This window comes from Eschrichtius robustus, chromosome 13, assembly GCF_028021215.1.
Source record: "Eschrichtius robustus isolate mEscRob2 chromosome 13, mEscRob2.pri, whole genome shotgun sequence".
Classification (NCBI taxonomy): domain Eukaryota; kingdom Metazoa; phylum Chordata; class Mammalia; order Artiodactyla; family Eschrichtiidae; genus Eschrichtius; species Eschrichtius robustus.
In genome coordinates this window covers 59,328,669-59,349,770 of record NC_090836.1, presented here as the reverse complement: position 1 = coordinate 59,349,770, position 21,102 = coordinate 59,328,669, and the positions used below count along the sequence as shown (strand labels likewise).

General features: G+C 37.7%; 1 protein-coding gene across 1 annotated transcript in view; it reads left to right on the top strand.

Moving 5' to 3' along the window:
* Window positions 1-21,102, top strand: part of PTPRR (protein tyrosine phosphatase receptor type R) — a 258,997-nt gene that overhangs the window by 226,829 nt on the left and 11,066 nt on the right. Inside the window, exons 11-13 of the mRNA XM_068560322.1 lie at window positions 11,510-11,620; window positions 12,967-13,124; window positions 17,017-17,130. Of these exons, the coding sequence (XP_068416423.1) occupies window positions 11,510-11,620; window positions 12,967-13,124; window positions 17,017-17,130 (383 nt within the window). The remainder of the gene's footprint in view (window positions 1-11,509; window positions 11,621-12,966; window positions 13,125-17,016; window positions 17,131-21,102) is intronic.

The following is a 21,102-nucleotide window of genomic DNA, read 5'->3' as shown; positions in this document are numbered from 1 at the left end:
ATCATAAAAATAAAGTTGTGTAATTCCCAAAGGGTGCTTTCCTAGGCACTGCTTACATTTCATGGCATGTTTTTTTTTGTTTTAGCATCTCATGGCATCTTATTGAGATAATTTCCAGTCTGATTTTAGTCAGCATTTGTGATTATTTTCTTGTCAAAATTACTATACCAGGGCCTCACCATGACAATCAGAATTTAAGAAAACTGAACTTTCCTTTATACTGCTTTGGTGAGTCATAACCTTTGATTATACTATAACCCTGCTGCTAATCAAGAAAATTCAGGCTCACAAACAGCAATTTAAAGTTTTTTAAAGTTTGTTGTTTTCTTCCATTTTTGCTGCACTAGATAAAGGATCTTTTTCTGAAATTTATCCTGGAAAAAAAGTACATTTTTTGGCCAGTAGATGAAGTTTTATACTACATTAACTATATGCTTACTAAATAAATGCATTTCTGTGAATCTTATATGAAAGCCTGAGGTGGCATAATAAAAATAACCCCTAATATTCTCAGGTGTTTCACCCACTATCAATCTGTCAACATAATAAGCTACTGACAATTCCTGCACAGTTGTTTAATATCTGTGACAATTTACCTTCAAGGTAGGAGAAAATTCTTCAAGTTTTAAAGGTGTACTCTCTGTATATATACACCCATACATACATACATAGAACTTACGTAATATGGCAGACAAGATAATCTGAAAAACCAGTCATACTGGGTGAAATATGATACAGCATGTATAGCAGAGCTTGGGAGGAAAAAGGTAAATCAGTCAAAAACTGAATAAAAGGCATAAAACCAGAGAATTACAGGTTACTTGTGTTTTAATGACAATATAAGAACTGGAGACAAAGCCTTGGGCTTGCAAGAACCAGGACTTGGAACTGAGACCTTCCATGAAGTGAACACCTGCAAGGGCTAGGCCTTCAGTGAAAGGGTGAACCACAAAAATAAACCTACCTACCAAAATAGTATTATAAGAGGAAATGAATCCAGCGAAGTCTGGCCTTCTCGTGGGATCAATAAAGAGGTACTCTTGAGTATTCAGAATTCAAAACCTAGGAAACACCAAGTGTTAAGTGATTAATATACATTAGTGATTCTTTTATTTATATAAATCATTTATAAAATAGTTTATATTCATATAAGTAATAATATAAAAAGTAATACTGCATTGGTAACGCTCTTGTGGCACTTTACAAAAACAAAGGCAAAAACTTTCTGGATGCATATACTCTCAGCATACACTACACAGAATTTCAAAAGAAAAAGCCCAGCCAAACATAAGCTCAGAAGTCAAAATTCTGAGACACACATGTAAATAAACAACATAAGTAAAAAGCAGAAGAGGCAACAAATAGTGGAAATAGACCCACAAGAAATTGAAATAATAGAAACTATAAATAGAGGCTTTTTTATAACTAAGCACACAAAATATAAAATTAAAAAACTTGACAAAAGAACAAGTTACTATCAAAAAAGACTAGGAAGATTTAAAAACAAACCAAAGAGTCCTAGAAATAAATATTATATAGACATTAAAATGAAAAAAGAAACCTCATGAGACAGGTTTATTAGCAAGCTGGACACAGCTGAATAAATAATTACTGGATTAAAAATAGAACTAAGGAAATTACCTAGAAGATCACAATGACCAAAAATATGAAAGAGAGTTTCAGACATATGGAGGACAGTATTTAGATGTCCAATATATGTCTAATGGATATTTTAGAAGATGAAAAAGGAGAATATAAAAAAAGAAGTAATATTTGAGGAAATAATGGCTAGAGATTTTCCAGAACTGGTGAAAGACTTGAGCTCTCAGATTTGAAAAGTACAGTAAATCCTAGGCTGGATAAGTAAAAATAAATCCACAACTAGACACATCTGTGGAACTGAAAAACACTACAGAGACTATTTTAACAACCAGAGTGACTAACAATTGGCTTCTCAGTAGCCAAAAAATCAGTAGAATAATACCCACAAAGGAATGAGAGAAAATCACAGACAACCCAGAACTCACACAGGATTTAGCAACATTTCCTAGATCTGAATAGACTGTACTACTCCTGCCCACTTCGGTTTGCATTACAATTTTCTGAATAGATTGTCACGATCTGTTTTCTCAAAGCACATTCATACCCTTATTAATTCTATTTCTTCTATTAAAAATAAAATCAACATAGAAAAAGCACTGTGATGTATGCAATTACATAAATATAAGCATGTAAAAGTTTTGAAACAAGTTATATTTTCCACAGAAAACATTACTTTCTTGTTACATATTTATTAAGGATTGATACATGGCAAAGCATATGTGAAACAATATCTCACAAGGATTAGCGAATAGGTTGTAGTAACTGTGTAAGATAAATTATAATTTTGGTGTCTTGAGCATTTCAATCCTCAAATTTTGTGATATATTTGTTTCCTTAGACAAAAAGTCAGAAATACACCAATAGTGCTTTAACTTGTTCTTGAATCAGGGTTTCATCAGGACAGAAGAAGCCAAGATTGATGGTTAGTGAGAAAGAATTCCCTAGAAGTTGAGTAGGATGTGACATATTTTAAAGAAGTCCAACAAAGATAGTATGAACACTTGGCAAATATGCCAAAGCCCCAACAGACAGTTATCTTCTTCCCTTCTGTTCCCAAGACCAAAGTTGTGATTCTAAAAGAACTGCTATATGAGATAAATATGTGTTTCAAAGTGACACTGAGTTGATTTCTGATGGTGCTCAGACATCTCCATTCTGAATGTGCAAAGGAATAGAGCCCACCTTGTTCTTTCTTTTTCAAGTGCATCATAGTTGGAGTTAACCTGTTGGTACCATTCTCAGAATTCACATTCTCCATAGGGCAGCCAAGTAGATCTGTTGAAAAGCCAGAATTTTTAAAAAATAATGGCCACATAAAGGGTGATTGAGGTTTTTATTTTTCTCTTTGGCTGCATAATTCAGAAATTGAAGAGGTATTATTTTTTCTTACCATTTTTAGCCTCTTGCCTTTTTAAATGTCTGGGATATATCTTCTGGAAATATCAAAGTAAATAGATTTTGTTACATGTTTTCTATGTGTAATTTGCTACATGTACTCTCCTGTGGCCAGTCATAATTCCAAATATTGCAATAAAGATTTTGACTTCTGTTATTGTTGATTACCCATTAAATTAAAATAAAAATTCCTTTCCGTCCAGATTCTCTAAAGATGTAAATACAATACTATGGAGGAAACTTTGATGTTTTACAGATCAAAATGATACTGAGAAGTCTGGCTCAAAAGAAATAGTCAGTAGACTTCACACTGCCAGGAAGATGCTGTTTACCAAAAATGTGCCAACTTTCAATTGTGTTAAGCGTCATTGTTTGGAACAGACAAAAATCATTTCCTCCAAAAATATGTGAAGGTGGAGTTATCTTTAGAAATTCCCAGGCTTTATATTTTCATGAACCTTTCTATTTTCTAATACATAAATAAAGGAATAAGTGAATAATTGCCAGTTCTTATTCAATAATCCCAATATTCTCATAGTTACTTTATAAAATGAGAATAAACAAAAAATTTTAAAATAGAACTGAAGAATCAGTTATCTTCTATGGCAAGAAAGGAGAAGAGATTTTTATTGCTGGTGAATTTGATTTCTTCATTTAGATAAATCTCAAGAAGGGAATTCCTTTTGAAAGAAATAAAACATTGGAAACACAGTGTTCAAACTTTTAAGGTGAACTATTGCTTGTCTAGAGAAGACACAGTGGCCAAAACCTGCAAAGCTGGAGTTAGATCAATCTAAGCAGGACAAGAAGCATTTGCATATTTCCAAAGTCCTCAGACTAGCTCAGACTTTCTCCTAGGAAAGAAGAGAAGTAGTATGAATGTTGGTCATAGTATACATACTGTGGAAGATATTTTCTACCGACTACCATTTATTAAATATACGTAGTAAGCAGAGTTCATAATTAATTCTGTGCATTTTCACTCTAACTCTACAAAGCACGATTTACTATCCCTATATTATGGATGAGAAACTTGAGGCTCAGAGCTTAAACCATTTGCCTACAGCCTCAAAGTAAGTGAGTGATAGAGTCCAAATTTTAGTCCAGGTTTATTTGATTCCAAAGCTCATGTACTTAATCACTGCCCCAACATAATAAACGGGCCAAATAAGTTTACAAGACATTGGAAGACAAGGGACCCACTGTTGGCTTCAGGGAGCAGTAAGACACTGAATTTATCTTTCAGGAAGTGAGGGAATTACTTGGTGATTTGGCCTAACAAAAATACTTCTCTCAAGTGTTTAACACAGCCGTATTCTTTCTTAATATTTACATCTTTCATCTGAGTTCAGCTATGTGACTTAAATACTTACAAACCCCATTTTGCCCATTGACCTATTCACACTTTGCAAGCAGTTTGACCTCAGAAAGTGAAATAAATAAATCATATTTTAAGTATTCTCTGTTTTCATTCCCTTCCTTTCTCTCTCTGGTAAAATTGTGGAGAGGATTTATCTTAATCACATTTCTTTGTCCATACAGCTCATATGGGGCCTTACAGTTTTTCAGTAGGGGCTGCAGAGTAAGTAAGTGCACAAGGGAACATAAACCAGGCAAAGCAACAGCACACAGAAGCAGACAAGACACCGCATAGCATGCATGAGTTGAGCCGTTTGATGTTGTCTGGGCATAGTAGGGAGTGAAGGGAGATAGGACTGGAATGTTAAATTTTGCTGACAAATATAGAGAATAAAAGAGGGTTCTGTATTCATAGTATATTCTGCTTTTAACCTTATATTATGTGTTCTCCATGTCATTAGTAACTCATCAAAAACATGATTTTAAATGACTGCTAGAATTTCATTGTGTGGATGCTAAAACGTATGTAATCATTTCCTTATTAAGAGATGTTTAAGTCATTTCCAATCTTTTTATCCACATCTTTGATTATTTAATTAATGTATATTTTTAGGTGTGAAATGACCTGGCTACATGATGTGGACTTTTGAAAAAACATATTCCCAATGTGTTTTCCAGAAACATATCTAACTGTACCATCACCTTTAGCATCTGGAATTCTCCAGCTAACCTTGAAGACATTCAGTACATTCCTCTTTATAAAACATCCAATGCTGTATTTGTGCACATTCATTCATTCATTTGACAGATGTTTATCAACTATCAACCGTCAAGCACCAGTGTAGGCACTTGGATTATATCTTTATTGACAAAACAGACAAAGATCCCTCCTTTCATGGAGTTACAATCTAAAAGGGGAGACACAATAAACAAGAAACAAAATTTTAAAATATTGTATACAGGTACAAAGTGTTAGGTGCTATGGGGGGTGGAGAAAACAAACATATGGTAGAGTAAGAGAGATGGAAGACAGTTTGCAATGAGATCAGGAGGTCATTTTAAAATTTATAAATGGCAGCCTATAAGAATTTTATGAATACAAAAGAAGATAAGCAATGACTTCATTAAGTCAAGTCACAGCTACTATAGATATCTTTACTTAATTAAATACATCCAAAAAAGGTTGGGTTTTTTTTTTGCAATATAAGTATTAATTATATCCCATGTTGACCTTAAGTTTCATTATAAAATCTGATGGGTATTCAGTTGGGAATGATTGGCTATTCAATATATAAGTAACATACTTAAAAATAGACCTTTTTAAGCTGTACATTTGAAGAGAAAATAAATTTTTCTGATAAAACACTCATAATTAAATGTTAATTATGCTATGTTATATTCTAAATGAATGAAATGAAAATACATCTTCTCAACTATTTAAAATTAGCTAAAAAATTAGAGTTTAAGTTAGATAATCTAGAAAGTTCATCAAATATACATAGAAAGTCTAGAAACTGGGCTGTGTGATCTTCCAAATAACTAATATTTATTGAGCACTAACAATATGCTTAGAAAGCAATCTTTACAATAAACATATCTGTAAATCCCACTAAAAGAGGACACTGAGGCACAGGGAAGTGAAGCAACCTGCCCAAGGCCAAACGGCTAGCAACCTGACTCCCAACTCCTCCTCCTCCTTCTCACCACTATATACGCCCTCCTCAAGTGTTCTCCCTACTTAGGGTGGGAAGGGAGAAAGTTCCAGTCCAAGCAGTGATTGTGACCAGAGAAAAGTGTGCGGGATTGCTTACAGTCCAGATTAAAATCTCTAACCGTTCTCTCTAGGAAGGAAAGAGGAGATGAACAAGGCATTTTGACTCGGTATAAAGAAAAAAAAAAGTGTCAAATCTGCTCATTCAGAGTAGTGGACAAGGGGACCTCCCTGGTGGTCCAGGGGTAAAGAATCCTCCTTACAATGCAGGGGACGTGGGTTTGATCCCTGGTCAGGGAACTAAGATCTCACATGCTGCAGGGCAACTAAGCTCACGAGCCACAACTACTGAGCTTGCACGCCTCAACTAGAGCCCGCGTGCCACAAACTACAGAGCCCATGCGCTCTGGAACCCGCATGCTACAACTAAAGAAGAGAAAACTACTGAACTTGCAGGCCACAACTAGAGAGAAGCTCACGCACCCCAAGGAAGTGTCCATGCGTCACAGCGAAAGATCATGCGTAGCTCAACGGAGATCCAGCATGCCACAACTAAGACCCGACATGGCCAAAAATAAGCAAAACAAACAAACATAAAAAACAAAGTAGTGGACAATTTGGAAGTGTGGATTGGAACTGTGTTGGGGGAGTCATGCTCAAGTTAGAGGTCAGTCTGTGAAGTGTGGAGTGGACAAGAGGATTCACATTTTGTACCAAGAATGAAAATAAACGAGCAAAGTCCCATAATCAGAGTGTCTGTACAAACAAGGTCAGGGAGGGTAATTTGGAAGACAGTGGAGACCCACTGACTGGTATTCAGCTGTCCTGGAGGACCAGAATTAGATATTTGGTATCTAGAGAAGCAGCCTGACCTAGCACTGCCCAGCAATGCCCAGCAGCCTAAGCTCATTTCCTGAAAGACCAGGGGCTTGACAGTTATGCTACCCAAGCAATTAAAAGTGGCCAGAAATTCAGAGGCTGACAGCCCCTAAGAAAAATTACTCACCTGTCCTTTCAAACATGCTTACATTCCAAATATAACTTGGCACCTTAATTTTTAATCTGCTAGGTTCTATTCAATTGCTGTAGCCTGCTTTACTTCTAACTATAGTTAGAAGCCTTCTTATTTGACACAGTTAATCCAAAAAAAAAATCAGAGTGGAGACTCAAACACACAAAAAAACTCTAATGTTTTACTTTGTCTTAAAACAGGTACATTTGTTCATATTCAAATTTGTTCATTATTTTATTATGGGACTGTTTTTTTTTATTTTTAATATTGGCTCTCGGTCATATAGTTTGTTAAATCATGCCCTTTATACGTCATTGAAATGTCCCATTTCAGTTTCTTTGAAATGTGAGAGAACATAGAAAAATTTTTAAAGCAATATGAATGCAGAATCCTGTCTATATTTCCACACTTTGACCTTTTATAATGGTCTCACCTGTACCTGATTTGACCGCAGTTTTCTTTACTGATTTACTTTTTTTCCCCAGTGAAAACCTAATTAACTTATGCAATTATTTCATAGAACAATTCTTTTTTTTCTTTCCACCCTCATGTTTCATTGATTTATGTAAAGTTTCATTGAATTACTGGGCTCTAATAACAAGTACAACTGTCATTAAGAGGTTTGGATATAAATACCACTTGAACATACAGCTTAGCAGATAGTGACAGACTTGCTGGACTTAGTAAGAGGGCGGACAGAGGGCATTCAGTGTTCCACGAGCATCAGCATATTTCATAGAGGGAAGGGAGGGCATTGGTTATTGCTCTAGAAAAAAGTGTTGGTTATTAGTGCAGAAATCAAAGACAGAAACTTGAATGTATAAAGTGATATTTGCTCAGAGGGTCCTAGCCCCAAGAGGATGTTCCCAGAGAACCTTATGAAAACACCTGGGCTTCAGTTTTCTCAGCTGTAAAATGACAAAAATAATAGTAATAACAACAATATCTACTCTCTGCTCTACCTAACACAAATGATCGTGGAAGGGATTCAGTGATATAAGGTTGGTGAAGGTGCTTTTAATATTAAATTGCTGCACCTATGTTACTAATATTTAATTGGAACACTAAGAATTAGAGTAACTAAAACCATAATAATTTTAGACAATCTGACCCATTCTGTCTTATATGCAAATGTAACCCAAATGCAACTAAGTATCTTCTTTTTGTTTATTTAGAGCCACTTTCTATGTGATGATAGTCTTTAGCTCATAGAGCAAAATCTCTTTGATTTTAAGTGCATAGAATTTAAAAAGAAAGTAACTTAAAAATAAATTTTTTTTTTCAGGAGACTAAAATACTAGCTAGACCTGTTCCTTCTTTATACATACAAATAGTCCTAATGTGGTGGGGGTGAGAGGGATGGTCAAAGAAAAAAAAAAAGATTATAAAAATATCAGTTTGCATTGCTTTGCATTGCGTTCTACTTTTGCTGTAAACCACTGATTATGAAAAATTGGTTGATGTCCAGAATCTACAGTCAGGGTTCACTAATTACTTGTTTGTGCAGGAGACACATGACCTTCTGGAAACCTCTTTGTCCTCCAAATTATGAATTCTTGGAATTAATAGATAATTTTACTGAAAGAATCAGCCCATCTAGCAGAAGAATAGTGATGATTTGGGGTTACATTCTGCTAGATAGCGTGCTATTTCTAATTACCTACAATTAGTGTGGTTTCACAATATTATCTGTAAAAGAGCATTTTCCTTCCTTGCATTTTCCTTTTTTATATCATTGTTAGCGCCACAATAAAGAAACCCTAAAAAGCTCTTCACAAAAATAATTTGAACATGAACTTGTGCTCTTAGAAACAACTAGGTCTGCCACTCTCCCTCACTTCATATTCAAAAGCACCCACACTTATCTGGTCTCTTTTTCTATGTTCTCCTAAAAGGGGGGAAAAATGTATTCGGTGTGTAGAAATAAGCTATTGTATCTCAGAAAGGAGATGGGATGCTAATTAAGGGTTGTTTGAACGAACAAGTCACATTGCATTGTCTACTGGGAGCCGGCTGCCAATTTCATTTTTGGTAAAGAGTCAAGAAAAACATTCAAGAGGGCCCCGGCAAGCTTGGGAGAGAAGCGAGCAGCGCTTCCATTTATCAAGTAGGTGCACAAGCCTGGATTGTATTGTTCAGAGTCAGGGTGCAGGCTGAGAGCTCCTGCCTCGCAGCTTTTCTTACCGGTTTCAAGAGCCACCTTCCCAAAGAGAGGCCCTGCTCCTCAGGCCTGATCTTGGACAATGGGGGCACGTATCCCAGACTGCTGGGCCACTGAATGCCTCTTTCTTTGTTCAATACCTTTTTCAAGATCCTTTGCCACTCTTCTTGGATTCATCCAGGAGGCATGGGTTTTAAGACAAAAAATAGCTCGGGTCTTGCAGCGAAATAATTGATGCTCCATTGAAAGAAACCAGGCAAATTGGTTAGTATGATTACCTTTAACAAACTGGGGGTATTTGAGACATTTGGCAACGCGTAAATGAGGAGGGAAAGAATTTGCTGTGTTTTTAAAAGATTGCTTTTTTAAAAAAATTACTAAAATATAGTTGATTTACAATGCTGTGTTAGTTTCAGGTGTACAGCAAAGTGCTTCAGTTATACACACACATACATATATGTATAATTCTCTTTTAGATTCTTTTCCGTTACAGGTTATTACAAGATTTTGATAGGTCCCTGTGCTAAAGGTTTCTTTTTTTAACGTTCATGTTATATTAGCCAGAGTAAGCCTTTAGCCTGATTGCTTGACAGTCTTGGGGGTGGGGTGGCATGTAAATAGAGGTGAAAATGATTTACTTTGTTTGGAAAAGAACCAGAACGTAGAGGATGCAAATGTGTTTTTATTGTAGTGGATGAAAAACACTGATTCCGCTATGTGAAGTGACTTCCTTGTGGCTCTTATCACATAGAGTGTTCGGTACTTAGCATGATAGAGCCCCAGAGGTGTGTTTCTGATACTTTATGTGTCTTCTCCTTTAGTTCTGTAATTCTGTAATGTTTTTGCTGCTACTCTTTTAAATCTATAAGTACTTAATTTTTTTCAAGTGTGGTCACATGCCTTTGACATAGATGTAAAGAAACAAGTGTCCTGAGGACTACAAAGTCCCTACTGAAGGCAAGAAGTGAAAGAATTTCTCTATAAATAGGCATGTGTGTTTGAAAGAAAATCATGAATTCTATTTAAACAATATTTCTAAAATTAAATTGCTTCCCTGGACACTGAAAATAAAACGTCAGCTTTCACACTTTACATTCTTAGTCGTTAAAATATGTGGTAAGAAATTAATAGTTCTTTTGCAGTTGTTTAAAAGGCAAAATAATGAATAATATGAGCTTATATGTATGCTTGAGTCTCATTTTGTAGTTTTTTAAATAATGTAGCTTGGATATCATAAAAATAATATAATATTTAATGCATGATCTAATGCATATTTAAGTAATGATCTAATCACTTTAGATCAAAAACCCATTCCATAACCGAGCAGTTGTAAAATAACAATAATAGTAATAATAATAATAACATCATGTTTTGAACGCCTACTGTATGCCTGGGTTTGTCTTAAGTGCTTTCCGTGTATTAAATCTTGAGGAAACTGAGTCCAGAGAGATTGAGTATCCTGCTTATGGATTCACAGATAAATGGTAGCACCAAAATTTGGCCCCAGGCTCTCTGACTCCAAAGCTTGCACCTTAACCACCACATTATATTTTCTTGCTCGCCATATAATTATTATTACTGCTATTAAACCCTTCAAAGAGGATCCATCATAAAAATTTTAAAAATAATTTTGCTATACATTTATTTCAGTGGATGCCATAGGTGAAAAAATCATTGGTCCTAGAAAATATAATACCTTAGGTGTATTAATGGTCATTACATCTGCTTTACATACCAGGGAAACTGGATTCTGTGGCACCTAACACATTTCAGATACTCTAATTAGAGACTTTTGTTTGATGAAGCAGGAAATGTGACTTGCCTCAATCACTGTGGGAAAACATTCATTTTAATCCTAGTCATCACAGGATAAACTCTAATATTTGGATCTTAGTTTCCTAATTCTTAATTCAGTTCTTAATTAGTCCTTAATTTCTCTATGGGGATTTGGAAAATTTTGCCTTAATTATTTTTTTGGTGTGGGATTAATAGCAACAGTGTTGGGCAGACATATGTAAAAATTGATATTTTATTTAAAAAGCATTGAGATATAATTTATACTACACTATACATACTATAAAGCTTACCCATGTAAAATGTATGGTTCAGTGGTTTTAGCTCATTTACAGAACTGTAAAAATTGATACTTGATTTTTTTATATTAACTAAATAGAAAATTTTCAGATGCTTGAATAAAAAATACTCCAAGGCCAATGAAAACCATTAATATTTGCTTCTTTAATATTTGTTCTTCTTTCCCCTCCTCCAGAAATGTGTGCTTTACTGGCCAGAAAAGAGAGGAATATATGGGAAAGTCGAGGTTCTGGTTATCAATGTAAATGAATGTGACAACTACACCATTCGAAACCTTGTCTTAAAGGTAAAACTGCGGAGCTGTAGCTATCTACAAAGTAGACGATGTTGGAGGATTGCATTTCTACTTTGAAATTATTTATCCTAATAAGTACTGCAGATTCAATTTAAATAAATTAAATAATGTCAAGATCAAGGAGAAATTATAATCACTCCCTTATGGATTTCTTTGTGGTCAGCGACTATTAGTATGTGGAATAATTAAATTAATATAAGCAGCCATTAAGGAAATTCACTAAGTGGGAGGCTAAGGTCTTCTACTTTGCATAAATATGATGTCTCTGATTTAACCTTTTGAATGCCTTTAACTAAAGGCTTGTGCTGGAGACTGTACCATGATTTCTTTTTTTAATGTCCCCTTGGTCTAAGCAGATTTAAGTAAGGCCTGGAAACTGTGAAAGGGAAAATCTGCACTTGTGGGAGGCAAGAAAAGCCTGAAGTGTTGATGAGATCTCCCAAAACCTGGAGTCACAGTCATTTATGGGGACTTTCCCGGACCACATTATGTCATAGAAAAGTTATTTAAATTTGGGGCAGCAGATGCTGAGGAATGTTGCCATGGTATTGTTTTTACTTCTGGAGAGCAATCATCCCAAAGATTCCAGTTCTATCTAGAGCCTCATTATTGGGACAGAATCACCGCAGAGAGGAAGAGGGTAGACGCAGAGCCGCGCTGAGGGTTTTAATGGGAAATTCACGATAGGAAGGCACTTACTGAGACCTGTTCTTCAACACAGTGTTCTCAAGTGCCTCGTCCACACCAGGCCCCCCACTGGGTTTTGACGTGATGTGCATGGACCCTCACTCAAAGCATTTCTAATCTAGTGACCCCTTGTCGCTCCTTTACTACAGGGATTCCTCACTGCTGTGAAAAACTGGAATTTGGGATGAGTGTAGAATTATTAGAGAGACTGACTATAAAATTAAGCATTCTTATACTGGTCAATATGTTTATAACAACCTCTCAGGAATGTTCAAAGAGCAGGAAACGCACTATATCCCGATTCTTTCTTGGCTATATCTTCATCTAACATCCATTATGTTTATTATAACAAATTACAAACATATATTTAGCATATGTATGTTTTCTATATTAAATATATCTTAAACATATATACTAAATACATGTTTATCATTTAACAGAGCAAAACTGTCAAACTCTGACATCAGCATAGTTACAGTAAAGTTTTCTCAGGGTGAAAGAGTATTCTTCAAAAATCTCCTAGATTTTTTTTCCACCTAGAAATAAGTTGCCAGCAAGATGGGAGTGATAGAAGGCATTCAGTATTGTGGTTTGGGTGACTTTGAGTTCCACAGAGCAATGAAGCATCTGGTGGCTGTTGCTATTTTCAGCAAGGAAGTCACACGCAACACGTGAAGCATTACTGGTACACCTCATGGCCCGATCACAAGACTCCAGCCAGCGCCCAGCCCCTTCTACAGCTCATGCTGGATGTGGAAGAAGACAGACTTGCCTCCGTGGGCCGAGGGCCTGTGGTTGTCCACTGCAGGTAAGGGATAAGCTGTCCTTTCTGCCTAAGCAGCTGTCCTTTGTGAAGTCATAGAGCAGGTGGAAGTTGGGTTTTACTTCCTGGTTCTGACTTGGCTGATAAATTAAATATGTATTGAAAATGGTTAACTTCCTCAGACTTGAGGCTTGACCGAGACGATACTCAACAGAAATGAAGTGACATCATTAGCATATTTTCAGCAAACAGTCACGCAGTGGAGAAAATATCACTTCTAATTAATAGCTCAGGGAACAGGAGAACTTATTCACTCAGTCCTCTACCTTGAAACGTAGATGGATTCAATTAGTCTCATCAGTCTCAAGTGTGCTAGGAATGACATATGGTTTTTTTAAATTATCAACAGCTTTTTGTTGTTTCAAGATGGCCCCTGGACTTTACTAGGATTGTATCTTGATAATATTTATTATTATGTCAAATTTGGTGAAAACCAGTCAACTATTCTAAAACTTACCTCATGAAAAACAGATGGAAATAAATTTATGAAATGGGAAGTGGGCAAGTGGTAATTCGCCAAAAGGAAAACAAAGTGCTGTTACCAGAACACGCAGTACTGGAGGCTGGGCTGACACAGCGACATATGTCCGCAGTGGTTCCCTTCCCTAACGTCTAGCTTAAAGGTCTTCTCCTTTAACTTATACCTCTTCCCCCTGTTTTCCCATTAGTGTGCCCAAACTAAAGCATATATTTTAAAGTTATTTACATAACCGGCCATTTATTCTCCATACTTTCTCCAAATAATTGGTGTTAATTTATTGACCCTCCTAAGTCTTGTAAGATAGTTTTTGATAGTGTTAAGAAATAAAGTATATTATTTTAGATTATAATTTAGGCCTTCTTTTGAACCTTTGTGGTTTAATTAAGAGTAAAATTTACGGGCTTCCCTGGTGGCGCAGTGGTTGAGAATCTGCCTGCCAATGCAGGGGACACGGGTTCGAGCCCTGGTCTGGGAAGATCCCACATGCCGCGGAGCGGCTGGGCCCGTGGGCCTACAGCTGCTGAGCCTGCACATCTGGAGCCTGTGCTCCGCAACAAGAGAGGCCGCAATAGTGAGAGGCCCGCGCACCGCGATGAAGAGTGGCCCCTGCTTGCCGCAACTAGAGAAAGCCCTCGCACAGAAACGAAGACCCAACACAGCAAAAAATAAATAATAAATAAAAATTAAAAAAAAAAAGAAGGAAAACCATTAAAAAAAAAAAAAAAAGAGTAAAATTTACTATATGTCTATTTATCCAAAGTGTCATTATCTAGTTTCTAACATTAGGCCTCATCCTAAACTTAGCTTGGGGCTGAAGAAAAATACCTAACTGGCCATACTTTAGGGCTGGAAGTGTCCCCCACCCAAAATCATAAAACAGTCAGGATATCTAAAATGAACTTACCATTTCCCCTGTAAAACCAGCTCCCCTTCTGATTGCTATTTCTAAGAATTAGACCATCTTTCTTCCAGGCACTCAACATCAAATGTTGACAGTTATCTTTGGCCCTTCTCTCAACTCCAGCCTCCATATCTAATCAGTCACCAGATTGGCTTTCCCTTCAAAGCTTCTCCCATAATCATCACTTCCTGCCCAACCACCCAAGTTCAGGCCCTTATGACCTCACCCATGTATTTTAGAAGAAGTCGGCTAATTGCACATACACACCCCACTTCCCCATGCTCCACCCCTACTACAGCCTATTCTGTGCTCTCCTCTTGGATGAGGTGCCTAAAACCCTCTTTCATCACATGGAGTCTACGCTCAACACTTCTCAAAGGCATCCCATTCCCTAGAGCAAAAGTTCTCAACCTCGGATCTGTGGATTAGCTATGAGGGCCAATGAACTTGAAATGACTTGAACAGATTTGAGTACATTAAGTTAGGTGAATTTTCTGGGGAGTGAAAACGCATTGTTTGCAACAAATTCTAAAAAAAAAAAAAAAAAGTAAGAAAAAAGAGTACCATTCTTTTAGAGGACGATGTCCAAACCTTTTAGCTTTCCATATAAGATCCTTTATAGGCCCCACTGTACCTTCCCAGTCTTATTTCCCACTGTTCCTCTAATGTAACTTTCTCTTTAAGCCAAACTAGCCTACTCATTGTCACTCTGTTCTGCAGCAATTCTTTCCTTATACCATTCTCATCCATGGAACATTCTCTCTCCTTCATGATAACCAAAATGCCTGCCATTCACAGGGTATAGTTCAAGTCCTATCTCTTTATTGAGACAAACTCTCCATAGACACTTCAACTAAAAGGGACTCATTCCTCATCTGAATTCCTCTGCACCCACATTCAACAGGAAATAAGTGCCACGTAGGAGAACTAGTGCTATTTGAGTGCCAAGAGGGGAATTATTCATTCAAACCATGAGGATTGAAGAAAGCCTCTAAAAGTTGGAATAATGTTGAAGAGGATCTTGAAAAAAGGTCCAATGTTTGTGGTTTTAAAAGGTGATAGGGAGGGCATTTCTGACTGGAGAAATACCCATTAACACAAAAAGAAAAATTAGAAAATAGGAATTGTTTGCAATGATTCAAATGAAAACAATGACACAAAGGGTACAAAGTTGACAGCAAAAAGCTTGAAAGTTCGTCACAGTCATATTACGTAAGGGCCTGAATACCATGGAAGGGTGCTTAGACATTGTGCTGTGACCATTGGGAGCCATCTACGGTTTTTGAATAGCGAGTAACATCATCAGGTCCCTGTTTTAGAAAGATGAACCTAGCAGCTGTGTATATCATGAATTAGCCCAGGAAGAGTCTTGAGCCTTGGAAACCATAATGAGATCATTGCTAATCATAAAGTAAGATTTCAAAAACGTGAGCACAGTTTATAGAAAGGAAAGCATGGATCACAACAGCTCCGCAGAGGTGGAAAATATAAGAATTGGTAACAGATTGGATGTGGGAGTTGAGAGAGGGGGAGATGTTGAAGACGGCTCCAAGATTTCTAGGCTGGAAAACTTATGGCTGCCTGGTAATGCCATTGAGGAAAAAGATAATTAATTCTGTTTTAGATACACTGAATTTAGATACATTGAAATGCAGCAAGTGTAAAATAGCAACAGCAAGAGTGCCAGCTAGGAGGTGGAATGCCAATCTAGAGTTTAGGAGAAACTTGGGGAATTTAAGTGTAGATTTGAGAGAAATTTACATTTGTGGTTGAAATTGCTGAGAGAGAGAGAGCGAGAGAGAAAGCTTGTTAAGTTGATGACTTACCGTCTGAAGGAGATTCATGAGTAAACCTTCCATGACAGGTAGTATGTCTGTTTAACTGTTACCTTGATAAAAAAAAAAAAAAGACTCGGAAATATGTGCTTCTAGCCACATCCTCTCTCCTTAACGGAATTGAATCTTCAGTTATTCACTAGCATCTTCCACATCAGTATATCCAAGACCAAAGACCCCACTCTCTCCCTCAAATCAGCCCTCATTCCCCCTTCGTCTGGATGACGCTGCCATTCTTTCAGTCCTCCGGGCGAGTCACCTCGGACTTTTTGCTTTTCTCACTATTCAGCTCCACTCCTCCACACTCACATTTATGATGTGTAGAAGTCTTTCCCCTCCTTGCTACTGCCCATACCTTACCTAATTTCAGCCCTTAATTCTTCTTTGTAGAACAACTAGTACCTTTTTCACTATTCTCTCCGCCCACTACCTCCCTCCACACCATTCATCCTACTGCTTAGACCTAAAGGGAAGAATTGCCGTTTAAGCTCTCAGCACAGGGCTGGGTTTGTACACTCAGTACACGAGAGCTGCTGTTACTGCTGTAATTACTATTATTAATCCCAATGGTTTCCAATTTTAAAAGTACCTTTTTAAAAGAATATATTTTACCTTTGCTCTTTTTCCTGTACCTTTTAACGCGTTACCTGTTCTTCTCAGTGCAGGGATAGGCAGGACGGGGTGTTTTATTGCTACATCCATCGGCTGTCGACAGTTGAGAGAAGAAGGAGTTGTGGACGCGCTGAGCATCGTCTGCCAGCTGCGTGTGGACAGGTGAGTGTCGGCGGGAGAGGGTGAGAGACACTGCAGAGCGGCGTCATCGTCACAACCTAATCCGATCAGCCTGACTTTGTCAACACCACAGGCTCTGAAGTCCTAACTCTCTGTAGAGATTTGTGTAAAATGCTTAGGAATGTACATTACATTAAAAAGCTATCAAAGAAACTGTTATTTGCAACACTGACCCTCAGGAGCCCAAAGCCAAGAGCTTATGCTTAACCCTTCCTTGTCTTTGATGCAGGTTGTTTATGGTGGTAGCTGTTCCTTCCTAGTCTCACACCTCTGTTCCTTCACAGGGACTTTGCATTTTCATTTGACTTAACTGAATCATTCACTTTAGGATCTTGATCCTTAAAAATGAGGCATATGTCATACTACCAAGAATCGTCTTTTTTTTCACTGTTCTTTTTTTAATTGCACAAAATGCAGATAACAAAATTTACCATCTTAACCATTTTTAAGAGTACAGTTCAGGGTGTTAAGTACATTCACATTGTCCTGCAACCAAATCCAGAACTCTTTTCATCTTGAAAAGCTCTGTACCCATTAAACAACAAATACCCATTTCTTGTCAACCACTATTCACCTTCTCACTCTATGAGTTTGGCTACTCTAGGTGCCTCATATAAGTGGAATCATGCAGTATTTGTCTGTTTGTTACTGGCATCTTTCACTTGGCGTAATATCTTCAAGATTCATCCATATTGTAGCACGTGTCAGAATTTCCTTCCTTTTTAAGGCTAAATAATATTCCATTGTATGTATATACCATATTTTGTTTATCCATTCATGTGTCAATGGACACTTGGGTTGCTGCCACCTTCTGGCTGCTGTGAATAATGCTGCTATGCACATGGATGTACAAATAGCTATTTGAGATTCTTTGGAGTATATACCCAGAAATGAGATGGCTGCACCATATGGTAATATTTTAAGCTTTTCAAGGAATACCATATTGGTTTCCACAGCAGCTGCACCATTTACAGTCCCACCAACAGTGTGCAGGGGTTCCAACTTCTGTTTGTTTTGTTTTGTTTTTTGTAGTGGCCATCCTAATGGGTGTGAGTTGAAAGAGTCATGTTTACGTATAGATGGTTTGATCACCTTTGTGATGATCTCTGTTTATGCACTGAAAACAGAACAAACAAGAAATTTCTTTTCTTCCTTGCTCCGCAACTAAGCCTGGGGAAATGAACAGTTGAGTCAGTGACCGAGAACGTGCACAGGTGCGCATTGAGAACAGGCACAGAGAGGAAGATGGTGTATGGGCACATGAGCAGTGGACCCCCCTGCTCTGCAGTTTACCGTGCTATCGTGGATGAAGAGTTGTTCTGAAAGCTGAGCGATGGTTTCTCTTCTTTCATTCGTACAGCGAATATTTATGAATCATCTCCTAAACGCAAGGCATTGTTCTGGATGCTGCACGTACTTAAACGAGATGAGTGTGACTCTGCTCTCCTAGAGTTTAGATGCTAACAGAGAGAAGAGAAGAGATAATAAACAGCAAAGAAACAAACAGGACAATTTCAGACAGAGATAAATGCTCTGAGGTAATAAAACAAGAGTCACAGGATCTGAGCCTCCTGGAATTTAGCCCTGTGACCTAGAGTTTCCTAAAAGTAAAACTACAGAAGTCACATTTTTAAGTCATGCAATAAATATTTATTGAGCCCCTACTATGTACTAGGTCCTAGAATTTCAATAGAGACAAAAGAATTGTTCTGAAAATTCAACGAGAAAATATATATAAAGCACTTAGAACAGAGTCTGGCACACAGGAAGCCTTTCAATAAATGTTCACTTTGTTACTATCATCTTCATTATTATTAAAATCATCAATGAAGTTTCTCCAGTCTCTAAAAACTAAACATTCAAATCTCCTTTCCAGATGAGGTTTTCCCTCCCCATCCCTATCATTCTGTGTTTCCTTTTAAATAGTAATTTCTAAGTCTTTGTCAGTGTATCTTCCCTCTATTTTTCTCTTAACTTTGGCTTATTAGAAGCTGTTTACCATGGTGATTAAGATTATGGACTCTGGAAATCTATTGCCTGGCTTTGCATCCTGGCTCCCACCATTTCCTGGTTGTGTGGCCTTGGGCAAATTATAAGACTTCTCCATGCCTTGATTTTCTCATCTGGAAAATGGAAGTAATAGTATCTACTTATGTTGTTATAAGGATTAAGAGATAATCTGTAAAGTGGCTGGCACATAAGCATGCAACCAAGGCTAGCCACAGTTATTATCAATAAATATAGCAAGAACCTGAACATGTATCTATAAATTGGAGCTAATAATATATACCCCACAGGGTTGCAGTAACATTAAGAGGAGATTATACCTGTGGCGTACTGAGTAGAACATTTAGTCTAGGTTTCTTACCCTCTCTCTACCCACCTCCCCACTTCTGCCTTTCCATACCCCTCATGTAACTACTTCCAAATATGTTTTCTTTTTGTGCATAAGAAGATCAGCTTCAATTCTCTCTCCCCCTCCTCTTATAATTGCTGTCTTGGTTTCCTGAAACCCCCTTGCCTTCCATCCACTATTGCCCACCCCAACTGGAACAGGATCCATTTGCTTCCCTTCAGACTCCGGGACCTACCTTCACCAAGAAGAGGGGACCTATGTCAGAGAGTGAGGGGCAGTACCCAGTCAGTCTGGAGTTGCTCCTGCGGTGACCTTGATCTCTTCTGCTTTGTGCTTCTGTAAACAAGGCTCCTGCATGGGACCCACAAATCCCCCAGGGACTCCAGTTCATGTCTGTGCACCCACTTTCCTATTAGCTAGAGCCAGAGCTCCATGAATGCCAAATGCATAGATCTAAACAGACTCCAAGTTGATGTCCAACACCTGTTCTGACCCTATTTGGAACAACACCCTGAAAAAAGGGGGGGGGGGGCTTGGTTTGCTCGTTGTTTGGGCTCTTGTTACTCTTAGATCTTCTCTATTCGCCCTCCCATCTCCCTCCTCCCCCACCTGCTTCTATAGCCTGACCTCCACCTTGGTTTCCACTTCCCGGTCACATTATTCTGTCAAGTCTACCAAATTGTTCTCTAGCTCTGAAGAGAATCACAAATACATTTTTTAAACCATATGACAATGCCTCCTCTATCGGCTCCTTCCTTCCTAAAGCAAATGGGCAGAAATTTTTAGCCTTGGCCTTCCATCACTACCAAGGTCTCCCACAAGGCTTGTCTTTTTACTCCTGATAGGATTTTCAAAACATATTCAACTTCTCTGCTGATCTAAAGCCTATGGGTTCCCTACCCCCTGGGTCTGAATTACTGCCAATATGTGTCTCAAAATCATTCTAACTGATTTATTCATCAAGATCCCTTCTACATAAATTCTGAGCCGCTGCTTCTGTTGTTTATGAAGCAGATCATCTCCTTGAAACTTTCCTTGAAAAGTCTTTCCTTTGCCTTCCTTCCTTCACAGGATTAACAGATTTTCTTTTTCTTGTCTCTTCCTTCTGTTGTGCACTTCCTTAGTTATTATAAAAAGCAAAACAGAAAACTCCCTCCTTTCTTTGACTCCATCCAGCTTCTTCCCAACCTTCTTGCATCTTGCTTCATTTTTTCATTCTTTTCTTGTCATACTTCACTTTCAAAATTCCAATTTGTAGGTGACTGCTGCTGTTGACCATGGCTTTAACTCATATTGGTAAAGGGAAAAGTGGCCTCAGAAAATCCAAATGTCTGTACTTCTGCTCTTGCAGCTTATTGTTCTTCATCAGTTCTTCAAACCTTGTGCCCAATCCTGGTCTCTGTGGCAGTCCTCGCCTTCAATTTTGTCTTCAGAACATTCCAAAATGCACTGTTGACAGCAGAGGTTTATTTAATGATGGTCACTGCACCATGGTCGTCAAAGCACATGCCTCATTTAGCTCCCAAAATGAACCCAAGAGTCAGAAAAGAGATATTCCTTGGCCTCACTTTTTTAAAATAAGGAAACAAAGAATTCAA